General features: G+C 39.6%; 1 protein-coding gene and 1 non-coding gene across 7 annotated transcripts in view; both read right to left on the reverse strand.

The window, feature by feature from the left end:
- The window catches only part of PTPRZ1 (protein tyrosine phosphatase receptor type Z1), a 138,368-nt gene that overhangs the window by 22,298 nt on the left and 100,081 nt on the right, over positions 1 to 15,989 (reverse strand). For all 6 annotated transcript variants that reach the window (XM_078376720.1, XM_073000546.2, XM_078376719.1 and 3 more), the window contains exons 13-14: positions 10,174 to 10,303; positions 5,004 to 5,095 (exon numbers count right to left, since the gene is read on the reverse strand). In XM_078376720.1, coding sequence (XP_078232846.1) covers positions 5,004 to 5,095; positions 10,174 to 10,303 — 222 coding nt within the window. The remainder of the gene's footprint in view (positions 1 to 5,003; positions 5,096 to 10,173; positions 10,304 to 15,989) is intronic.
- On the reverse strand, positions 15,337 to 15,500 carry LOC140707944 (U1 spliceosomal RNA). The gene has a single exon (XR_012088073.2). It is a non-coding gene; the product is annotated as a U1 spliceosomal RNA (small nuclear RNA).

Here is a 15,989-nt window from a genome sequence, read left to right on the forward strand (position 1 = left end):
ATCACATTGTTTACAGAACTCCCTGATCTGCTTCCCTATGTCAGGCCAGTAAAAATTCTGTGTGATTCTCTGCTGTGTCTTGTTCACCCCTAAGTGCGCAGCAAACATGTCAGAGTGCCCCCTTTGTAAGATCATGGGGCGATACTTTTCAGGTACCACTAGCTGACTTCGGATCCCATCTCCCCCTTTTGAGATATTCCTCAGGGTCTCTCTATATAAAATCCCCTTTTTCTCCAGAAATCTCACTGGGGTTTCAGGTGTTAGCTGGGCGTTAGTCACCTGTTCAAAACACTTCTGGAGAGTGGCGTCTGCCTTTTGCTCTTGTCCAAATCTGCTGTCTGTGGCTAAGGTTTCCACCACAGCTTCTGAACTCCCCCCACCTGCTTCCGTCTCTGGCTCATCATTACCCCCCTGAACTGTCCCCGTGGTGGCTTGTGAACGTGTAATCACTAGCACCCGTTTCACATGTTCAGCCAGGTCATTTCCCACGAGCACGGCTGCTGACAGAGTCGATGAAATTGCTAGCCGCCAAACTCCCCTCCAGCCTTGAAAGTACACAGGTATCTCCGCTACTGGCAGTGAAATCACCTGCCCCTCAATCCCTGCCACCTTCATGCTCTCATTTGGGATTACATACTCCCTAGGAATAATATCTGGATGGCACAGGGTCACCTGGGAACAAGTGTCCCGTAGCCCCCGATACTGACGGTTAAGTATTCCTACGTCCACCCCTGCTGTCTCAAACAACTGAGAATCTGTTCTCACCAGCAGGCAGCGCCTGACCTCTACAAGAGGACCATTTTCCTCAGCCTGATCAGCAGATGTAGCTGTTTCAGATTGAGTAGCCATGGCAACAGGCTCCCTCAGTGACAATGAGCCTTGCTCTTTCTGGACACAGAACACAGCTTTTGGCTTGGTTCCACTAGAATCCTGAGGCACAATTCCTTTTAGCTGCTTTAATTTCTCACACTCTGAGATTAGATGGCCCTTTCCCTGACAGAAATAACATTTTCTGGTGTATTTTGATTCTCTCTCATCTTGTTTTGGTTTTCCCTCCAAAATCTGAGGTCTTGGTCTCATGTCTGAGGGCTTCCCTTCACCATGGGCCCCTCCCCCTTGCTGGCTTTTCCCTGGTCCCTGAGAGTACTTGCTGTAGGTTTCTTTGGGTTTACCTACAGATTTCCCCTCACCCAAGGGCTTTCTTATTTGCGAAATAAAATCTGCGATCTCGGCTGCTTCTACCACAGATTTTGGTTTCCTTTCCCTCACCTGGAACTTCAATTCCCCATGGAGAACTGAATAGAACTGTTCCAGCGCTATCAAATCTTTAAGCTGTTGAAAGGTCTCTGTCCCCTCCTGCGATAGCCATTTCTCAAGCAGCCTCACCAATTGGGCCCCCACTTGGGTAAAAGTCTGCTCTGGCTTTTTGGTGATTGACCTAAATCTTTGTCTCAACTGTTCCGCATTTATCCCATGTCTTGCAAACACCAGTTTTTTAAACTCTGCAAAATCTTTCATCAGTTCCTCAGGCCTCTCGGCATAGACCTCAGCCAGGCTACCACTGATTAAAGATCGCATGATGGTCATCTTCTCAGTTTCCCTCACTGAGAAGTCCACAAACGCTCTTTCCACTAAGGAAAAGAACACCTCAGGACAATCTCCCTTGTGGTACACAGGGAATTTCTTCAGGTCAGCTTTAGACAATTGGCCTCCCTCAGAATCCCTATTGTTATTATTGTTCTGGTTCATCAGTTCCAATTTTCTTAATTCAAACGCCATTTTCTCTCTCTCCAATTCCATTTCAAATTGTCTTTGCCTCTCCCTTTCCTCCCTTCTTTCTTCTCTTTCAAATTGCCTTTGTTTCTCTCTTTCCCTTTCCTCCATTTCCCTCATCCTCAGTTCATGCTGTTGGGCTAGGAGCAATTTTCTGAGTTCTGGGTTCTGCTCTCCTGTGCTGTCACCCTGCACTGAGCCAAATTCATCCTCAGAACCTTGGTCAACCTGGGGGTCTTTCACTTCACCCATTTCTGCCATTTGGCTTCGAGTCAAGGGCATAATCCCCCCTCAGAACAGGCTGCTTTAAAAAGTCAAGCCTCAAAATAAAACGACCACTTTTTTTTTTCCTTTTGCCTCAGAACCAGCTTTCTATAGATTGCTGCTGTTCTTCAGCACTTAACTTGCAACTGTAGCCAGCCAGAGTCTACCCCCCTCTGCTGGGCCTCTCAGCAGGCAAGCTAGCTCACTTCTACTACACAGTTTTGCCTCAGCTTTTTTCCCGCCAAAAACAGGCTGCCTCAGAGCACCCTAATCTAGTCTCCCCAGTTGGCACGTTCTTCCACTAGCGCACCTCCCCGTGAGGTACACCTAGAAGATTACCTACGCGCCTCAGATTGTCCCTGACTAGACCCCCCTTGCTCTGGGCACACTTGCCAAGGCTTTGCTGGACCGCTGGACAACTGGACCAGTCGTATCCCACACGCTGGACACCAATCAATGTGACAAACCCAGACCTACTGGGATCTGCCACACGTTAACTGAGCTGCCACCAACCATTCCCTGTAAGAAGTCACACAGACCAGGGATGGATTTTTAACAAATAAAAGAATAAGGTTTATTTAAAACAACACACAGGGAAAATAAAATGATCAGGTGAATAAGATATGGTAACGTGGCTTAGTTTCACTCATACATACACACAGTTTGGTTCACACAGAACACTTAACTTGAAGCACAGACCCTGAACCTATCAGTTCTGGCTAACCAACAGACACCTGAACCTATCAGGTTGGTACTGACACACAGTAGTACCCTGTCTGACACACAGACTCCCACACCAGCTTCTTCTTCCCAGCTGCTGCTTCGTCACATCCCAGCGTCTCCCTTCACCACACAGGCTTCACATATATATACAGTACAGCCCCTCCTCCTGATGTCCCGCCTTCCACTCCCCATAGGATGGAACTTTCCCTCCAAACCCATGACAGACAGGTAACATCAGTGCTGTATGTAACACCCTGTTCCAAGGACAGGGACACATGCAGGAGCAAATTCAGGTTCTTAGCCTAAAGGAAAAGGAATAAATCTGGCCGACTCTTTTGCTTGTGCCAGTTTCCCAAGGACAACTACTTGTTTTGAAGCTCAAGTACATGTACATCATACATGTACTTGAGCCCAAGCCATCTCAAGGACCAGATCTCCCTTTACATGCCTGCTGGAGTGTTACTGTATAATCATCAGGAGAGGTCTTCCGTCCTGCCACCTTCTGCTTTTGGTGGAACATGGGTGAGGGCTTTCTCTGTTGCTGCTCTCAGACGCTGGAAATCCCTGCCGCAGGAAGCTAAACTGGCTCTGTCTTTACTGTCCTTCATAAGCAGGTGAAGACCTTTCTCTTCAGGCAAGCTTCCCTTGAGTGAAAAGCTGCTGAGTGGAGCTTTTTAAATGGATTGTTGTACTTACTGCACTGAATGTGTTTTGGTGTTGCTTGTGTTTTTTGGTATTGTATTCATTGATCTTTTTAATATTATATACTCATTGTTACTAATCTTAAATACTATCTTTTAATCATTGTAAACTGTATTGGGTCTTTTTAAAGGAGAAAAGTGGGTTAAAATATTTCAAACAAACAAACAAAGAAATCTTGACTTTTAAAAGTTGGCAGTGAATTCAGTCTCAATGAGGTATATTTGTTTTATACTATGGCTACCAAAGCACATTTCCTTGTCACTTGGAAGCAATTTTGAAGTTGCACAGTGTGGAATAAGAAAGTAAGACGCCTTCTGGATATACTGCTAGTTCATTAAATTATAAATCAGAAATGTATCAATACTGTAGTCTATCCATTCTAGCTCAGCTGAAGTACTTGAGTTGAACCTCTTAAGTCTCACTAAAACAACTGGAAATCAGCAATAAATAAAATTCCAAAGCTGTATAGCTTGCATTGTAGAGGTCTATTTATTAGTATCTATTTTCTGTCTTAGTGGCCACAATCCTATTGCACAACTACATGAACAAAACCTGAGCTTGTGCCTGCAGTAGTTGTGCAAGCACTGAGGCAAAAGTGCTGTCTCCAAAGCCCTTCGGCCAGTGCATTGTGCAATTGGTTGTGTCAGAGGTGTGTTAATGGGCAATTATAGAGCACAATTCCTTGCTGCCATGTGTAATACCCATCAACAAGATGCTAGCCATTGTTTCCCATGTCTACTTTTTTAAAAATTACTTCTATCTTATTGAATTATTTGAGTAAAAAAAGTTTTGGAAAACAGCAGAAATAGCAAAAGAACCACAGCTAAAAATGCAAGGGGCACCATTTTGTAAATGGGCACAGACCACAGACCACACAGAGGATGCTTTAGCTGGGGATTTCCTACATTGGGAGATGGCCAAATTAGATGACCCTTGGAATCCTGTCAAACTCTATAGATCTATGAACCCATGATCAGTGCAGGGACATGTGAGAGTAGCTGGTGACCGTGCTGTTCTTGTAGCTATTAGACTGTGATCCTGTACATGTGTCTACAAAAAGCAGAACATGAAAATGCATATTATGCATTGATTCTCACTTAGAGCTTAGAAGTTACTTTTGCTGACTACAACACTCAGGAGCCTCCACAGGTCATTAGTCCAAAAACTAACTTTTCCAAGTTGCCTTCCCCTGTAACCTGAAATTTCTGGATGTTCTCTTGGTTTAGCATTCATAGCAGTTTAGTGTAGGGCTGGGCCCTGCTTCCAGAGCATAAAAAGCCTAATAATATAAAAAAAACCTGTGAGCATCAAAATCCAGAGCACCAAAGTCAGCTAGAAGTTACAAACAATAGTTGCAAACTCAAAACATAGGTCATCTGTGTAAGTGGCTCAATCCACTTTTCTTCTGCCTATGAATTATGATTAGATAAAACTTGATATAAAATCTGTTTGTCATTTTCTCTTTTTAATTATAGAAACAATTATCAATTTATCTTTTAAAAACCAGTAATAGTTCATAAAATAAATTCTAAGCAATTTACCCGACACAGGGAAGACTGGTGCTGGGGGAGTGGATATTACCCGGGGTGACGTGTTATCTTCTAAATAAAAGTGAGCTGTTTGGAAACATTTCCTAAGAGAAAGAAATAATTCACATAAATATGTATGTAATACCTAGAACACTCTTCTTCCTTTCAAAAAGTTTTCCTGAAAAAAGAATTATATACTTTAAATATCTGACTCATACAGTACATATCTATGCTTAGGTGATGAGACTTAAATAATGATTGTTAAAAAAAACACAACCCCAACATTTTGAGCATTGCTGCAGCAAAATTAAGCACACAGCTTTCTACTGGAGAGAAAAGAACGCACGCCTAACTGTTCCGTGGCTATGAGAAAAATTTCCATGCTCTTAAAATGATTATTAATAGGTAGTATATATTGACTGTTCAGATAGGTTTTTTTTACCTGAAGAGGCAGAAGATATAGCAAGCATGTGTCATACTGAAACTCTCTAGAGTGCAACCCTGAACTAGATGTCACTGCTTGTGTTGTTCGGTGCTGCAATGGTATTAAAACTATTGCCATTGCCTTTAGTATGTTCTGGTTTGCAGAGTCTCATGGAATACCTTTTCATTCCACTCATGGGCACTTCCTTCCCCTGAACCATTGAAGATGAATGAAAAAAAAAACCACAATCCCTTAGGAAGATGAGAATCCAGAGACTCAAAATAGAATGCCCAAAATTCAGTCTGTTTAATCACTAAACCATCCCACTTGCAATAATTTATTAAACCATCTCATCTAGTCAAGTTGTTTCAATAGGGAGAATAGTACATAATGTCAACCACTGAAGGGAGATAGAGTACAAAATAAAAACATTTACTGGGCTATACAATATGCTCTGCATCCTCTTCCATATTCCAGATGTGGAAATAATAGGAATGGCATCTGGTCAGTCTACAACGAGTGGCTGAAAAGACTGTAATAATCAACTGTAGTTTCAAACAATGTAGCTTTCCCTTAATTAAAAAATCAATCTTTAGATAATTACGCCTGTTAATTACCCTTTATGTGGGTCATTTGCTTTGCTTAAAGTATTATTCACAATTGGTTAACTTTAAAATGAGATTGTTACATCAGAAGAAGCATGAGTATAACTTTAAATAAGTTCTGCTTTGAGCAACTGGGCTTAAATCTCCCTTCTGCTTCCACTGTCATTTTGTGGATTTTTTTTTTAACTGACCTAGAAATAAATTAAGCTGAAATAATTGGTTTCACAGTGTCCTATACGTCCACCGATTTGGACTGTTGAATACATAATCAAGAAATTGTAAATATCATGGAAGTCTGGACCTAATGAAATGTCTTTCTGGATCTGACATTGCTTCAATAAACTTTACTTTTGTTCAACAGACTTCGGAACATGGAGGAAAAAGGAACTACCGTATACGATAATTTACTGGTCTGCTGTTTAACGATGGAGAAAACAATGAGAGTAAAACCTAGTTAAATTTAAATTTACGGTTTAATATTTTGGAAATACTGTACAGTTTAAAAGATCAAATCCAGCATCTAAACCTAAATGCTTCAGCTAAATGTGTTGTGTGCCGTAAAGTCAGGACCAACTTGTAGCAACCGTAATAGGTCTTTCAAAGAAAGTGAGACATTAAAGGAGTGGTTTTACAAGTTCTACTCCCCCGGTGAGTTTCCACGGTTAAGCAGGGATTCAAACCCTGTTCTCCAGAGTCCTAATGCATCACCCTATCCATTATACCTAATCCATTACTCTATTTACACTGGGATGTATTTTCTACTTTCTAAGAAAGAAGATAAAATGTATATCACAATACTCAGAAATGACCTTAGTATACAACTGCACAACATACTTAAAATAAGTATACTTTTAAAATACTAATTGTTAGTATTAAAATACTTTTTAAATACTAATTGTTAGTGCAAACTAGAGTAGCCATTTTGACTAACTGGCTGATATAATTGCTGATTTCATAAATGCCATTCATTCAATGGGAATGATGCAGCTGGGACTAACAACTGGGTTTAGCCCATTATGCCTGGAGCTATTATTACAGATGTTGGGAAAGGAATGAACAGTAAAATAACACAAAAATAATTTTATAGTAAGATTATAAATGAATTCAGAACAATTTAAAATAAGCAGTTTTGTTTCTTGCTGAGCCAAATATTTGCTGTGATAATGGCTGGCTGGCTGGCTGGCTGGCTGGCTGGCTGGCTGGCTGGCTGGCTGGCTGGATGGCTGGATGGATGGATGGATGGTTTTTGCAGCTCAATGCACAACCATATGCTGTTTTGGATTCATCTCCCTTGTGCATAATGCAGAACTAGGTGACAGCAAATGCAATGTTATTTGCACTTCTGGAATAACACTTTTGGATACTGAGCCTAAAATGTGTGCAAGTTATAAAATGAAAAAAAAACCCGTACCCTTTTAACATTCATGATGTAACACTGCCAGCACATGTAGACTGTACTGAATTCATGCTTCACACCTCATTTCTTGAGATGTTTGTTTTATTGTTTGCTTCCACTTTTCCATTTACAGGGCAAAGAATACTGTAGCAACTGTAAGGACCACAATATTTCCAGCTCAGGTTCAAGTACAATTGTGCTATAAATGGAAAATACGCATTTTTCTTTTTACATAATTGCCAGAATCCTATTGGGTATTTACTGTAATATTTAGTCCTCAATGGGGTATAGGTATCTGGCCATGGAGTCATAGGTTCGGAGTTCAATTTCTCACTTTGCATCCCAGAACAGCCAGCTGTGTGGCCTTAGGCATGCTGCAGAGTTCCAGACTGTCCTCAGATGACGGGAATGGTAAACCACTTCTGTGAGTATTCTCTAATTGGAAAACTCTGAAAAGGATCACCATAAGTCAGAATTGACTTGATGGCACACAATTATTATTAAGTGTACTGGCATAAACTCTAGCACTGAAATGCCACTAATGAACGAATTGCCACTTGCATTCCTCATCATATGACAGTCATGCAGTTTGGTGTGTGATGAGAAATAAGGGCAGAGACTCCTAATTAGCTCCTGCCCTTTTTACACTGTTACACTTTCACTGGTATAAATACTCAACAGTATTCTAGTTATTACATATGCAGGGATAATGTTGCTTAAGGAGACTCTCTTTTTTGTTGTTCAACAGAAAAATAGTTTGTGTTTGCCAATTCACTCATCACAGTGAATAAATAAAGTAACTATGAGGGGTGCAGGTAACACTAAACGTTTGCGATTTTCTTTTGTAGACATAAGAAGACATGGTGAATAGAAAACTTTGTTCTGTGAGTTATTTACACAGAACTTGTAGTCTACATTCTTGTGAAGGTATATGAAGTGCACACTGGGTGAACCTGTTCAGAACATCGTAGAAAGAATTGCATGCAAACTGAAAACAATTATGGTGTGTTTCATTATAATCTATACTCTGTAAAGACAAGGAAGCAAACAAACAAATACAGTATTTAGGATAAAATGACCTGATTTTTTTAAAAAATGAGCTGAGATATGAAACAATCTTTCTGACTGATGAAAGATATGACAAAATGTAGCAGAATGTTCAATTGGAATCTCAAAGAAATATAATAAAAATGTTAGTGACCTCTTGTGGTCAATATAATGTATCTTTCAGATAAGCAAAAAAAGAGAGCTACAAAATCTATTTTGTAATACACTAAAAAGACATGAAGGATTAAATTTAACATCTAGAAGTTATTAACATTAATAGGATATCTGTTTTATTTTGAAAAATCAAGGTTACAAACCATATATTTATATTTTTTTTAGGACAAGAAACAAAATGAACACAATGTCATCTGACAAAAACAAGGATCAAAACACATGTAGGATTACCAGAACTACACCATGCAATCCTGGTCTTACAGTGTCTGGCGTATTTTCTTTGTAAACAGGAAAGATTTCAAATGCCATTTAGCTTTAAAGATAAAACCTTTTGGAAGATGAATGTGAACAGTCATGTAGAAAATAATGTAAAGCCACAAGACAAGCTTGTCCGAAAAATGATGGTTAGCTATAAATCCCCAAAGTAAAACCCAGAACAAATGTACCAGAAATGTAAACTAAAAATAAAAATGTGCAGCTCTTGGAATGCTTGTCTTTCATCTACTGGTGTGTGCATGTGGAAACAGTTATAACTCACAGCTGAATGTGTGAACTGGCTCCATTAAATATATATATATTTGAGTGAGGCTAAGCAACATCTAAACTCAGTTTGTGGTGTTGCATCTGTGACTCTCATTAACACATGCAATTTATCAACTAATGCTGAAATAGTAAAGTGATACATATGCATATGTGGGCTGATTCTAATCCATTCATTCAGAAGTAAAACATCTTATTTTAAAAACAACAGCAAAGTATGGGGAGAGGTTATACACTATATATTTTTCTGTAATGCCCTAATCTAGACATGACCTAGTCTAGACAGTTTTGGGGATCGTCAGAGTTCAGATGTTCAGAGTTCATATATTCATTCTCTGTATGAATATATCAGTGCATTCCTTTGACAAGTTAATACGGCAGCGACAGGACTGGGAAGAAGATATTTTTCTAAAGGAAAATTAGTGGGCAGAAAGTCATATATAGTTGGGGTCAAAATGGACATCTCATATATTGTTCAAAAGGTGCTGATTAGCTGTCATTATTTATTTATTTATTTATTTATTTATTCCATTTATACCCTGCCTATCTAGTCATTGCGACCACTCTAGGTGGCTTACAACACAAATACACACACACACACACACACACACACACACACACAAATTCTCATAATTAGAAAATTAGAAAAAACTTCTACAAGATGGAGAGCAAGCAACATAACTCATAATAGGAGAAGAAGGGAGGAAAAATAGGATATTATGCATACGGTAGTATTTTTGAAAGACCTTAGCAGCTGCTCTACATTATTCAAGAAACTTCTCAGATAAAACTGAGAACCTTCTACTTATTATATGATTACATGCATCCTTATACAAATACATGAGACAAGTTGTAATTAAGTAAAAATATCTGAAAAAGAGATCTGTTACCAAAAACTCAGTCATTTAGGACAGGAACTACACAGTTACGGAAGGTAACAAGTCATCCACAAAAATGTTAATAACAATATCTTTAAATTTTTTTAAAAAAGCTTACCTCCAGTATATGAGTATACCAACAAGAATCACTAGACAGATGAAAGTCAGGGCTGATACGACCACAAGAGGTATAACTGTCTTCGGTTCTGGCAGACCAATACGGGACTGAAGGCTACTATTACTTGCCTCTGCAGTCAGAGAAAATTGAAACAACCTGTATTTAAACTTTGACAAAAAGCACAGCATAATTGGCCATGATTTTTGAATCTTAGGTACTCTCACTTACCGGTCTAATTTTTTAGTGTCACTGCAATGTATATATTTGCAAACCAGTTTAAGAAAATAAGCAGAATGATGGCAAAGCAGAGGGTCACAGCTTAGGCAGTGCAGAATTTCATTTTCTGGTTAATTACAATTTTTTATATAAAAAAGAATGAAATCAAGAAGTTTGGTTCACTTTGATATTAGTAAACAGAATTTCCAAGATAATTAATTATATATATCAAAGATTGTCTAAATGCAATATTTTACTGAAATATTCCATTAGCATTCTAAACAACAAAAATTGACTTCCTATTAATATTAGTATTATCATAAGATATAACAACTTTCTGAAGTGTTTCTTTTCTGTTTCTTATTCATGAAAAAGCAGAGCTCTACAACTCAGCTTTTATTATACTATGTCTTACACATATTTTTCTCTGAAAATCAAAATTTATATTATAATACAATTCTAATAAATTCCATGAAAAAGAGGAATTTGCAATATCTTTTTAAGATCAGGCTTATCTGTTCGATCTGTAGCACTGGTAGGGGCACAGTAGAATGATTTGTAGCTATTTTTCTTCGTTAATACACTGAAATATATTTTTGTCTCTATGGCTGCACAATTCAGTGTAACTGAGATCACATTTCATTTCCGTTTAGTTTATGCCTCTGATCTTTTAAACAAAACAATGACAGCTAGAGAGTGAAATAATGAACACCATTTTAAGTCCATACAGAGAGTACTAGCTCAGTGAAGAGGCATTTGTAAATACGCCAACATGCTTCTGTTCATAGGTTTCCCTGCAAAGAAAGCAGGAAAATACAAATGCTGAATCTATATATGAAGTTGTCCCCTCAAATGATGTTAGAGGGTAAGGAATTAAAATGGGCACATTCACTGGGTATAATCATACAATAATTATATTATACAACTATTGAGTATAGTACATAGGAGCAAATTACAGTTCCACCCATTTAGTAAAACCATAAGTACAGAGAAGTGTCCTGATCTTAAATCAAGGAGACCTAGACAGTATGCATAGGAGTACAGGACTCAGGTGAAGGGGGAAAGAATCATTAGAATATCACCTTCAAAGTCACTGGCAATGTAATCATGCATAGATTTGTACACATGGAAGTTCAGCTGAACTCAGTGGGACTTAGTCCCTGTTAAATATGTATATGATTACTGGATAAAACACATATAGGCTTTGCCACTGACTTTAGAAGGATGTGTGTTCTGCAACTTCCATCCAACAGTTTGGATGTGATTGTACTGGGCTGTATCCAACTGTGCCTTTAGGTGAGGGAAACAGACATTACTGGCAAACAGAATCTGTCTTTATTTAATAGCACATTGTGCAACCACAATGGAAGAAGGGGAATCCCTTCTACATGATGTTGGACAAAACCCACTACAACTGCCCTGCACATGCTGCTCCCTTCACAATAGGCTCACAAAGACCTCCTTATACAGAGCAAACTGTACATGGGAAATATATATGCATGTTTAACCTCCAGAGGCAAGGGTAAGTGGGGTGCCCCTGCTCTTACGAAATGGTACCAGTACACCTGATGTGTGCAAACATTTTGGAACTGGGCTATTCTAAACAAAACAAAGAAATATATTCTAGCATCTGTGAGACTAGGTGACAGAAAAATTCAGCTGTTGAATTTCTTTCTGGCAGACTGTTTTTAAAGGGAAATTATGAATCACAGCAAGCAAGAGCATGGTACTTGTCTAACACTCCGTGTTGTGCTCTTTTTGTCTAAAGTCAAGCAATTTCTGTGGCAAAGGGAATTAAAAGGACCAAATAATTTTGAGCCTTGGGTCTTTGGAAGCTGCAGAACAGCACAAAGGGGAATTCTGGGTGTTCTTTAGATATCCATGTCTATAGCCAATTAAACCTATAGTTGACTTTTGAATCTATTAGTCCAGAATTGGAAATCTGCATGAAGTGTTGGTTTCTTACTTCTGAATTTGAAGAGCACTCCAACAGTTCCACTTGCAACTTTAAAAAACCCTTCTACTTTATGTACTTAACTTTGAACCTGATCCTCTCCTCACTACCTGATACACAACAGCTATAAGTAGAGATTGAACTTTTGTTTGGGATCTGCCTGAGGACACCAGTACAAAGCAATAAGGACAGGCCAGTAGCACCCCATTCCCTAAGATTTCAGCTCCAAATGTTGAGTGGTGAGGAAGATCCTTGTGATGTCACAGAGACACAGCAAGCATGGGTTTAGAGTGGGAGGTTTTTTTTTCCCCTCCTAGGTTTTGTGTTGCCAGCACTCAAAAAGACTAATGAATTATACCACTGTTTCTCCACTCTTTGTCTGCTTAACTGTCCCAATGGACCCAAAATCAGCATGCCAAAAAGCCAGTAGTGAGGGAAGGGGGTGAGTAGAGCGTGGGTGAGTGCATGCATTTGGGCCCACAGTGCCATTTGGAAGATACATATGCAAACACTTCCACACTGAGCCCAGGTACTTGACAGTTGGAAATGGGTGATGTGTACCTAAGCTTTAAATTTTTTTTTAAAAAATCAAGTTATCTCCGCCTTCTGTACTGCTCATTAAATGACAACCTCATTTGGAGTCATGGAAAATATAGCAACACTCTGAAGCTTCAACCCTTGCCCTCTGACCTGGCAATTCTACACAGGACTTGTCTCGGGGAGGGGCAAGGCAGGCAAGCATGCCCTCCCTCATCCTGAAATGATAGAGGAAAGCCCACCACCCTGAGCCAGAGTAGCTCATGTAGCAGGTTGATGAGGAAAGTTCATTTCCGTCCTTCAGCCTGACAGAAGGGCAGTGTAAGTTAAACCATTTTGGTTATAACATGCCTAATCATTTTGTAATACAATGCCCATAAAATTACAGTTAATTGCTTCTCATCTCTTATTTCCTTTATGTACGTAGGTGCAATGATCTATCATCAGGACTTCCATGGCTCTAATTTTACCATAGCCATGAAAATTCTAGGCAGCCATGGGTCTCTATTGTCCTTTACCTGTGGGAATAGAAATACTGTGGTACCCTTAAAGAATTTCCTTGTTTTACGGATTACAGAATATAATGCATATGAAATTTTTCTTGAACATAGAGAAAAGGTGCTACACAAATAGTAAACATTTCTATTATATATATTTAGTGAGTGACAATATATTTTTTTTAAAAATTAGAGGCCAGACAAGGAATTCAAAAATATCAACACAACGGCATGTCTAGTTCCTGTACTTAGCAACGTACAATCCTTAACTTCTATATATACAAACTAAACTTTTTCATGTTTCCTGTCATTAAAAATTAATTTCAATTAACATCTGTGATTGATTAACAAAAGACCTCATAATAGACAGTATTCATTCTCAATTACTACAATGACAAAAGCAGAGTCAGGCACATTTCAGAATAAAAAAATCCTGTGAAAAGTCTCTAATGGGAATGAAAGAGGCTCAATTGATCATAAGTGCAATTTCCCAATCAATGTGATACATAATTCATCTAAATTATTCTTCTGGCACTGCCCAGTATTATCCAACCATTCATTTTGTAAAAAAACTAGAAATAACTTACGCTATCATTTAGACAGTTAACTAATTTGATGTCTTCTTCTAAATCACATGCCTATTTTTTTTTCTGCACTTTACATGATTTATGACTAAAATGGCTTAAATGCATCTCTGTAAGTCAGAATCATGAGGATCTGGCATACTCTCCAGACACCAATTGCTATCAAAATATGAAAGATAACAAATTTAGCCAGTTTTTATTTTAGCTGGGTAATGCTGCCCTCTACAGGCAATGGAAACAAAGAAAACTGCCTCACTGTCATGTTTATCTTAGGTTTATTTGTCATATACTTAGCTACTAAACCTTGCAAGCAAATTCATATTTTAATTCCAGCTAGAACAGACCCCCCCCTTCACGGATTGCTGCCTTGTCATGGTGAAGGGGCTTGAGTAATTCAGAGAAGCTGTGGGCTGTGCCATGCAGGGACATCCAAGGTTATAGTGGAGAGTTCTGACTAAACACGATCCACCTGGAGCAGGAACTGTCAAGCCACTCCAGTATCTTTGCCAAGAATGCCCCATGATCAGAAACGAAAGGCTAAAAGATATGACGCTGGAAGATGAGCCCCTCAGGTCAGAAGGCGTCCAACATGCTACTGAGGAAGAGCGGAGGACAAGTACAAGTAGCTCCAGAGCTAATGAAGTGGTTGGGCCAAAGCTGAAAGGACGCTCAGCTGCAGACATGCCTGGAAGTGAAAGGAAATTCCGATGTTGCACAGAAAAATACTACACAGGAACCTGGAATGTAAGATCTATGAACCTTGGTAAGCTGGATGTGATCAAACAGAAGATGACAAGAATAAACACTGACATCCTGGGCATCTGTGAACTAAAATAGATGCACTGTCCTGTGATCTCCAGGGCTCCCTGAACTCTCTATAGGAGATCTGGAAGCAGTATATTGTAGGTTAAAAAAATCCATTTATCAGCAAGATTTGTATCACTAAACTCAATTAACTATGAACCAGAAGAATTGGGAACAGAAACCAGAGATTTCTGTAGCCAAAAGAAAAGAAAAATCTTGATGCAAGCAATACCGTATTTTTTGCTCTATAAGACGCAGTTTTTCCCCACAAAAAGTGAGGGAGAAAGTAAGTGAGTCTTATGGAGCAAATACTATTAAAAAAGGGTTCAGGCACCATCACCCAGAAGCCTCCCACCACCATGCTAGGAGGCCTCTGAACTGGCACCAGAGGCTGCTTGCTGTGGCAGCCACATTAGACCTCACCACTCTGCCATCTACACTGCTGGCTTTCCAGGATCTGCCTCCTGGAGCCCAACAGGAAAACCAACAGGGCCAACAGCAGGAAATTGAAATGGCAAAGGGCAGTGAAAACAGGCAAGGACCAAAGGGGAAAGAGTGATTCTAAAAAGATTAGGGAAAACCAAAAACGCAGTCCCCCACTACCATAAATTAGGCAGTTGATTTTCCCACATTTAGAGAAATCACAGGGATCAGCACACCCAAAGTGCAATGGATGAGCCTTACCCTGGGAAAATCACTTTTATGATCATGGTATCTCCCCTGCCAGGTATGAGTTGGAGTGGTCCCTCCTACTCCCTTCTGTGCCCTGTCCCCCCAAGGCATGGTGACCCTGGCTGCACTTCCTGCTCAGAACAGGGCTGCACAGCCACAGTCCCACCAGAGGCCAAGAGAGCTCCTCAGTGTTTTGGGGTGCCCCATGGGACCCCCATCAGGGGTTGGGTATTCCTCCCACAATCGTCCAATGCACAGATATTAGCATACCTAATGTGCGGGGAAGACAGTGAAAGTGGGAAATTCAAACTTTCAGTTAGTGAAGAGGCTGCTTGTTTGCTTCCTTGCTAGTCCAAGCAATTAGAGAGCTGGGAGAGAGACCTGGGACTGCCTGGTAGTGTCATTTTAAAATGTAAAATTTAGTTTAAAAGCTGCTTGTTAGTGCTTGGGTGAAAAGGTGCTCGTTTGAGTTGAAACCTGCTTGTGTAGAAACGTGCATATTTGCTTTAAAAGCTGCTAGTTTTGCTTTAAAAGCTGCCTGGGAAGCCTTTC

Source organism: Pogona vitticeps, chromosome 5 (assembly GCF_051106095.1).
Source record: "Pogona vitticeps strain Pit_001003342236 chromosome 5, PviZW2.1, whole genome shotgun sequence".
Taxonomy (NCBI): Eukaryota; Metazoa; Chordata; class Lepidosauria; order Squamata; family Agamidae; genus Pogona; species Pogona vitticeps.